Raw genomic sequence first — 10,000 nt, forward strand, 5'->3', positions numbered from 1 at the left:
CAGTGCTGCCAACAGACTGTCGTTCGCACAAACCATAGTAAACCTATACAAACATATATAAATACATACATGTATATATAAAAATATATATATATATATATATATACATATATTTATATATATATATATACATATATATATATATATATATACATATATATATATATATAAATATACACACACATGCACACACACACACACACACACACACACACACACACACACACACACACACACACATATATATATATATATTTAAATATATCTTTACACATACAGACATACATATATGGTTACAGGCATTTTATCAAAAGTAAGTTGTCAGCTATGAAATTAAGCTTCCTATCTGCCTGAGCAGCTGACTTGCCAACATTGCATGCAGGAGTAGCTTTTGCTGATTGTCCTCTCCGGGTAATTATGCAATCATGGAATTTATATACATGCATATACGTATATAAATATCTGTATGTCTATGTAAATTATATATACAATAAATGTATTTGTATATATAAGGGAATACAGTGCATGTTGCAGGGTGTGGAGCTCACAGTGCAGACACTGATTTTGTAACTGTTTTTTTTTTGCAAATGTGTGCATGCCTTTGTGATGATCTCCAATTAAAGGATCTCCTGTGTCAGGGACTCATCAAGTAGGGTATTTGCCATTGGTGCTACAGAGATCAGATGTCTGTGAGCTGTATCTAATTTTTTTTTAATTTTTTTATTTTTGCTGATATATACTTATACATAGACATACATACATGCACACACACAAACACACACACACTTGGTGATATCCATTAAAAGAACATTTCATTCTCAGCTATTTCAACAAAACGTATTGTAAAATGAACATTTCATTAAAGATCAAGTGCACAAAGTGCATATCATCAAATTCCCCAATAACATATTTACTTCTAACAAACAGAATACACACCAAACAATGCACTTCACTTTTCCAGTCAAATCAGTCATTCTGAAACATTCGATTTAATAGCATTTGAGGTACTCAGATATATTGTAACTATCTTAATTGGTAGCATTTTCCTTCCTAATCAAACAGTAACACAATCTTTATTAGTTTCAGTTGTGTTCACAGGTGGGTGGGGGCAAAGCCACATGCCCCCATTTCACAAAAATGCCTACAACACACTACAACTCCCATACACAACAGAGCACACTGTGTTATTTTAACTTTGATGAAAATATTTGTAATCCATTACACACATGACCAATACAGTCCCCAAAATATATTAGTTTCTTATCCAATGACACATCCATTTAACTAATAATAGTGTGTGTGTGTGTGTGTGTGTGTGTGTGTGTGTGTGTGTGTGTGTGTGTGTGTGTGTGTGTGTGCATGTGCATGTGTGGTATATATAATTATCAGGGGGCATGGGGATGCTTGTTCCCCCATGCAAAAAATGTGAGCGTTTTTTTTTTTTTTTATTATTATTTTAGCTTTCAGTCATGAAAGATCGATGTTTTGCAGTCTGACATTTATGAACATCAATATTAATATATAGACACACACACACACACACACACACACACACACACACACGCACATTTGTACAACTGTGACAGCAGCTCAACAAAAGTGCCTACTTGGCTGTCAGCAATGTTGCATTTTGAATTTCACGCACTAGGTAAATCCACTGAGTGGGTGAATGACTCTTAAGCAAATGTGTCAAATCATGCACGCTAGTAAACACATGCATACATACACACGCACACGCATACATACACATGAGGGTGAGCATACACACAGAAGATGAGCACACACATATACACACACACGAGAATGAGTGTGAACACACACACACACACACACACACACACACACACACACACACACACACACACACACACACACACACACACACACAAAATGAACTGCATCCTGAATGGCAGTCAGCATGTTTCAAATAAATTCTACTGAATTCACTCACCACTGTATTACAGAAACTAGCCACCAATGGAAAGGAATGGTCAGAGCAATGTGCAGCTAACAGTGTTAGAATGTGATGTTTGTATGAGGTAGATAACACAGTTTCTTTGGTGCAATGAATATTTTATAACACAGCCATGTCAGTCTGCTCTTTGCAATCAGTACCAGCTGGTACAATACACAAAAATTTCAAATTATTCATAAAAGAGGTGCCAACACCTGTCTAAGAAACTGTAACAAAAACAGTGGCAACAGAAAAACAGTAGCAATATGTTACAATAGAAAAACAATAGCAATATATTATAGTTCATCTTAGATGGTTCCATGGACATGTATAATGCTTTTTATTACGGTAATGTACATTAATTTATAGATCTGTTAATTGTCTTGCAAATTAAAAAGAAATAAAATGAAACAGCCAAAGTAGAACAGCGTATATTTCTCAGATCTAAAACTATTTTAAAATTCCAAGTGTGTTCATGTTGACCTGCACTGAATTGAACTGCAACATGCTCAGCAAAATAACAGTGAAGACAAAACATAGAATGTTTGGTAAATATTTTACAATCCAGAATATAACCAAACTGCAAGCTTTACCTTGTATAGCCTAACAGTCATTGTGATGTATGCCATACACAATAACAGTTCTAATGTCTACATTATGCACTGAGCTCTTAACTAGTGTGGTTGTTACTTTAGTTTTCCATCCATCCATCCATCCATCCATCCATCCATCCATCCATCCATCCATCCATCCATCCATCTGTCCATCCATCCATCTGTCCATCCCCCAACACTTCATACAATTGCCTACAAAGTATCTCTAGCTCTGAAACCCCTCACTCTCGGCTCTGACCTCCATGATCTGGAAACAATTACTCCTGGAATGCCTGTCAATATCATTATTTTTACAAGAAATCAATATGCCTCACAAAGTTAATGGGGGATTCAGACAGCAAGCATTTACCTTCACACTGTCAGTTGTGCAGCAGGGTGTGTTCTGGCAGAGATGACAGATTCACCTGGACACCAAGCACACAGTAAGTAATAGGTGTAAAAGAGAAATAAGCTGCAAGTAGGCATGGAAAATGCCAGCTTCTGGTGGCATTACGACTTAACGAGCCAAAGATGTCACTGACTTACAATGTCCACTCACTACAAAATGAAGATTAAAGCAGGCTCAAAAACTGGGACAGCAATCTCTAAAATTTACAAAATGCATTCATATTTAGTTACAGAAACCTCATATTTCCACTGTCTGATAATTAACTATAAAGCAACCAGCATCTGTAGTAAAAGCACTTTCGTAACAGAGCTCCCCAAACCAGAAGCAGAACACAAGCACTTTAGAAATCACATCCTCATGATGCAAATAGTGAATGAAAATACATTATTTAAAGATGTTTACTTACGAACTGATTGACTTTTCAGCTTTTATTTGGTTCATGGATAAATAAGGATGAAAAAATGGAAAACTGTAAAGTGAAAATAGTACCATGTATTACCAAATGGTATTTTTCCTTCCAAACACATTCATACAGACAATAAATGATATTTTCCTAAATAAAAAAATATAAAACTCATTAACTGCAGCCTTTGGCAAGGATAATTTAAAATGTTTTTGCATGTTTACTGCATCTGTTTAGACTTGTATACAACTCAACATTCTCCAGACAGCTACTTAGCTACACTCATCTACAGCCTTTAAATATTTCCCATACTTTGTATCATCACCTCCCAGATGAGCAGACAGCTGAGCCAGAATTACTCTTGTCAGCAGCCTTTTGAACTATGTGATCAAATGGCAACAAGAGATGTGTCTTCATACTAGTTTTTTATTGCCCTAGTCTCACTCATTGTGCAATCCATCATCTGCATACGTATTTGACAGTGCTTTAACTAAGAGCAAGCCTTCCATTCTCACATTCCTGCCATGGTGAACACTACACTGATACTGTTTTCAGAATACCAGTGTATACCTAATGACCTCCACAGAAGAAAAATTGGCCTAGACCTTGTAACATCAAGAAACAGTTACAGATTCTTTTTACAAGATCCGAAGTTCAGTAGCTTACATACTTTTTAATGAATGCATGTGCTAATCAGAGAGAATTTAACTGGACGTTTCTTTTGCTCCGCCTAGAATAAACATCAGTTCCCACACATGGCCAGGATTCAGAGTTGCTAAGTAAATTCTCAAAGCTCCATACTCAACATTCAACGGTTTGGAATTTGCTCTAATGCTTTACATCATTAAACCAGTCATTCACAGCTTTTTAAAAGTCCTAATTCAAACCACATGCTACAGAACCAGGACTGATTGCAGAGTCTCATAAACAGCTGCATTCTGATTGGTTGCTAAGGGATGAGAACTAGTGGGTCTCAGAGGGGAGAAAACAACAAACAGATCTCATGTCTACAAAGCAGAACTCAAAAAAACATTTTTCATGCATTATGGGCCTCTCTAGAAGCAGCAAGCTGTTTAAAAAATACCTGGTCCAGAATGAGCATTTGCCTGACATGATGGAAAAGTGAGTGCTGTTTTCTGTAATGCTGCTCCACTCCACATTGACAACAATATACATACATATATTTTTTCCTGTTCCCAGCTGACTTCACAGTAGTGAACTTCGTTTATGAATTATATGACACATTTCTTGCAATTTTTCTGACAACAGTGCTCAGTGGAAATTTCAAGGCATCTCTCTCTCCTGACAAGTACAAATATCAATATTTGAATAAATTGTGGATTTTAAACTTCTCACTTCGATGCACCGGAGCAACGAAGACTGTATTCTTCTTTTACTGGGTCTAATCCCCTTGAGCTTAAAGAAAGAAATCTGTATGCAGCATTTCATTACTAGAAAGCAGTACTGAGTGACACTTGAAGCACACATCTAAGTCAACCTGATGAAGTTTAGTTCCTTCAAACAACAAACAACAGCTTTGTATTATTTCCCCTTCTTGGGGGGAAAAAGCAAAGGCATGATGGCTGAGAAGACAAAAAAAAAAAAAATAGAAAAAAATTAAAGAAAAAAAAGAAATGTTGATTTGCAAATTGACAGGCCAATCTTTAAACAAATGTGTTTCTTGGGGGAAAAAAAACTGCAGCTTTGTTGGAGCTGAGCATTTTTCTTTTGCCTGACAGAAAAATTCCAAGACTGATTAGAAGGAACTTGTTAGGATTCTGTCTCAGACACTCTGACTCCACTTTTTTAACAAGCATGGAAAGAAAACAACATAAAGATAACAAAACATTGTCATTACCTTCTATGAGTGTTGCAGATGTCAGTCAGGATGTTGTGTCATGAATAAAATAATTCAGTTTCTTGTTGCAAAATGCAAAAAAAAAAAAAGGTAATAAAATAATAAAGAACTGGTGCACTTCATAGGGAAGTAAGAGGATAACAACACTGTGTTGTTTTATAAAAGGGAACATGTTTAGCTTGTGTTTTTTTGCAGGGTAATTATGCACAGTTGTGCAAACAAAGATAACACAAATTAGGATTCTGTTTTTTGCTTTCAGCTGCCTGTTACATAATGAAAATACCAAATGACAGCTTCTTATGTAGAGAAATCATAGTTTTGGTCTGTTGAAATTTGGGACACTGGTCTCTACTGTGCTCTGCAGAGTCCTTTTATTTATTCCTATAAATAAGGAAATTGATATAATTCAGAGAAAAAGAATCATACGGTTCGAGTTACAGGTCCTCATCACCACTTCAGGCAAACCTTAAGTGACAGCTGTGTGTCTTCCTTTTTATACATTCTGTAGCTGCCTTACCCATGTAGAGCTGAGATGATAGCTTATTGTTTGTCTTCTTGAGAAGGATTCCCTTTTTATCACATCTAAGTGGCTGCTAGAGGTCTGATAGTGCCACTTAATGATAGAGTGGTCTATCCTCTACCTTTTTAGCATTAGAGAGGGCTCCACACTCATAGTAGCAGTTCTTGCATTGCAATTTATTTGCCTAGTGTGGTTAGAGGGGCAGCACCTTTATAGTGAGCGCCTCCTTATCATTAAACTGAGAGCTATGGGAAGTGAAGAATACAAAGGTCACTTGAGCCTGGGAGTCTGGCTAGCCTGAACTGTGTATCGCCCGGCTTGCTGATCAGTATGTTAACAACTAAACTGTACTGCTCCACCTCTCAGTATTTCCACAGCTTCCCTTTCTTTTTTATTACTTGTGTAACACAGGGAACTCATTTTGTTACCTTAACAGGCAAAATGTTTAATAAATTATTTTCCCCTTTGACAAACTGCAGGTTAAGATGACATGCTTCTCACCCTCTCCCTCTCCTGCTTCAGAGCAGGTGTATACATTTAAACAACAAAATGTAGTAGGATATTAAATATCCTTACAAATTCATTAAGGCTTTCCCTTAAACTCTGTTTTAAACCTTAGAAGTTAACTGCATAAGCACACACAATATTCTCGAGTCAAAAATCACATGCAGTTGTAAACAGATTAGTGCATATCATGAGATGGAGTTAATAGTAAAGCAGGACATTGGACTTGGGAAACTTCCTAGCTTTGTAACAAATACTTTTACTTCAGTCTAAGTCAGCCTGTGAGGTGCATTAAATGAGACACACACAAACTTGTGCACATAGGTAACCAGTATGCAATCCAGTGGCACCCCATGCTACATTGAGTGCAATGATTTCTGATATACTGAATATAATTTAATCACCTGCGTGGCTCTCAATTTATCAAAGACAAAGTTACCAACACAGCCTCCTGTAATGACAGGCTGACAAACGAAGTACAGTGCAAACTACAGAACACTGCAATGACAGCAGGAAAGTCTGTGATCAAAGAAAGCACAAGAAATGTAAATTTGATGCTAACATTTGTCAGTGGGTAAGATCCTTCCTTGCACTCCCATATGGAGTGTCACTCCACCCATACTGACACCTCTTGGACTTAAATATAACAACTTCAATGTCGAACAACCTTATGGAAGAGGGGATGCAGATTGTTTCTCCTTCCAAATGTCCGAGTGATGTTAGAGTTATAATATGCAAGTCTGGGGTGTGTGAAAGCATAGCTCAAAACATGGGGGTATTGGAACAAAAAATCAGTGTTAAGTGCCCTCAAAATGAGTTACACCAATAGTGCATGGCTTCTATTCTCAGCAGAGCTGCAATGTTCAGCACCATGCCTTCTGAGTAGACTATGACTGGATAAGTCATTCACTGATATGTTCATTCATCTGTCAAAGGAAAAGATATGTAGTAGCCTTAAACAATTTTCTTTTCAGTCAGCACCTGGGTAAAATATGACAGCACAAAAAATGGATGGTAAGTCATGCAAATGTTGGTCAATGGCAAATGTAGTACAAAACAAAAAAACATGATAGCACAAGATATGACCACTAAGCACTACTATTGTGTCATCTGCTGAACAAAATGGAACTCTTGCAAGCATCAGGAAGAGGAAACAATTGTTTTACATATTACCATCTCTTTTTATTTCTTCATACAGAGAATGTGAGGGTGACAGCCCTCCCCATATGCAGGATGCAGGGGCAACTGTACTCCCCAACAAAAAAAATGCATGCTTAAAGAGGTGTTTTCTGCATGAACTGCTTTCAGTGATCTTTGATGAGTGGATGTTTTAGGGTACGGGGTTGTCATCCAGTGAAATGATCATCATTTTCAACAGATTGTTATCAATTTTTAAGGACATGGCTAGTACGCTCATGTTCAGGTGTCCTAAAACAAATATGTAAGTGCATATATAGATATATAATTATGCCCCTAAGTTATATGAATATATATATATGTGTGTGTGTGTACGTATACAAACACATACGCACACATATCATTGTATATTTTTCTGTGCTGCTCTTATAGTATTCTCCTCATCTGCAAGTTTTTTTTCACAACAATTTCTGTTAATTTGACATGCTGCACTGTTGTTTACAGTGAGGCTATGCACGTTGCTGCTTTCATTCTTACACTTAGTACTGTGTTATATACTATTAGAAGTTTTGCTAAACTAATTCTGTAGACAGTATATTCTTTGGCCTACTGTCAGCTCCACAAAGTAGAGGTTTTGACTTTGCCTATGCCTCAGATGATTTAGGTATGACTAGCAACCTTGGTAGTGGAAACAGAGGGACGGAAGCAAGCAGCTAAAATCATCTTAGCCATTTTAGGAGAAGAGATATGTAGGTGTCCTCTCACAGGAGTGGCATCTGGAGAATGATTGAGTGATCTATATAAACCAGGACTTAGGGGCACTATAACAGGTGACCTGTGTCTGGCATGAAGGCATCCTCTGACCCAATACTGATAGGTTTACTGCACATCAGCAAGTCAAATGGCATCAGCAATACACAGTCTAGGGATCTAAACCTCTTCTGCAGCATCTACAGAACAGTTTGGAGGGACATGTATGTCTCACTGAGGACACCGCTACTCTGGAATAGACTCCTTATCCACAGAAAAAAATCTCATCCCCATGCATATTCAAGAGTAAGTTGGATCAGTTATGGGAAACAGAATATTTACACCATAACTGCACTCTGTACTACTAATGGACAGATGCAGCTCCTAAATGCTTTATCCTATGCTTGGATCCCCTCATATTATCTATTTTATGATCCCAATTATTCTCATTAGGGGTAATATATATAATTATCGACCATGAGATGGGTAAGTAAAATGTTTAACTAAATGGAATAGGTTAATTTGAGCATGAAAAGGGAAATTAGCTAGGTTTAAAATGGCCTGCACAGGCAGCTAACCTAGTACTTACCTATAAACTTATGAACAATTCCTGCCAAATGGTACTTTGCATTCCATTAAGAATCTAATTTTTGCAGAAGCATACAGCCATTCTTCCTTGGCACAGCAAACAATGTGTCATGCTAGTCGGTGAACAACAGGTGATAAAAGCGTTCCAAAAAATGTCCCAACCTCATTGGATGATTGTTGTGATTCTCAGAACTAGCATTTCTCTCTCAAGATCCCAGGAGATGGGAAGGAAGAAATATACCAGAAGGAGACTAAGGCCTTATGATCATGAGAGGTTGGGAGCAAAAATAATTTCTACTTGTCATCTCTTTCTGTTCTGCAAGGCAGTGTGTGCAGCAATGTTCAAAGGAAATGTACCTGCTACCATTACTCAGTATATATACCACCTCTGCTTAACTAGAAATAATAATTCAGAAAGGTGCAGTCTGGCAGTCTGCCAAACAAGCCTCCTTAGTTACTGAGATGGTAAGGAATGAATCAATACATACTTTAAAAATACGTCTAGCAAAAGATGATGGCTTCACTCCCAAAACAACGAAACTTTTTCAGTTTTCTTATCACATATTTTTTGATGGAACTCTCTTTCAGGCAGTCGTAACACTGCACTGACCATTTCATATTTCCCAAAAAATCTGAAAAATACCTTTACTTTATACGAAGATATATTCTCCTTGCCTTCATATTTTTTAATCAGCATTGCTTCTAACCCGCCCCTCTATTTCTCTTGCTTGTTTCATTTTCCTGTCTCCATTTTTATCAGTTAATTTTACCTTATAGAAATAGATCTTTTATCCCCACACTTGTTATCCGCACACATGAAACACTTGCACACTACTATTTGCATTATGCCCTCAGTAATGTAAGATACAAGAACATTGCTCCTCAGTTGTCTTCATGCTATGTGTCATGTCATACTCCTGCAGGTACTTCAAGCATTACTGAATGCTTACTGACCTAACTCTACCCACATATTTGTCTGAGAGTGACACTTCTTTACTTGATAAAGCTGCTGCAGCATTCCAAAATATAACAAATGTAACACATTTGTTTCAAAGTAATATCCTGCTGGCAAAATGTATCCAATTTCATATAATCCATTTATGTTGTCCTACAGCAGCTAATTGTGGAATTGTAAAAACTGTGATATTGTTTCAATTTCCACTGTACTAACTATTGGATTTTTTTCTGATAATCTAAATATTCTATGACATGCCTAATTTCTTAAAGGAACACTGTCACACATTCTTCTTGTGTTTTGTTTTGTTTGTTTTTTTCTCTGCATTT

The 10,000-nt window shown here is 36.9% G+C and overlaps 1 protein-coding gene across 12 annotated transcripts in view; it reads right to left on the reverse strand.

Annotated features, from left to right (window-relative positions):
- EBF3 (EBF transcription factor 3) overlaps positions 1-10,000 on the reverse strand; it is a 294,815-nt gene that overhangs the window by 203,703 nt on the left and 81,112 nt on the right. For 7 of the 12 annotated variants that reach the window (XM_044056322.1, XM_044056321.1, XM_044056323.1 and 4 more), the window contains one exon: positions 3,363-3,425. The exons of the other annotated variants lie outside the window; for them this stretch is intronic. In XM_044056322.1, the coding sequence (XP_043912257.1) occupies positions 3,363-3,425 (63 nt within the window). The remainder of the gene's footprint in view (positions 1-3,362; positions 3,426-10,000) is intronic. 12 annotated transcript variants of the gene reach the window in all.

This window comes from Protopterus annectens, chromosome 14.part0, assembly GCF_019279795.1.
Source record: "Protopterus annectens isolate FY-2018-M chromosome 14.part0, PAN1.0, whole genome shotgun sequence".
NCBI classification, from domain to species: Eukaryota; Metazoa; Chordata; order Ceratodontiformes; family Protopteridae; genus Protopterus; species Protopterus annectens.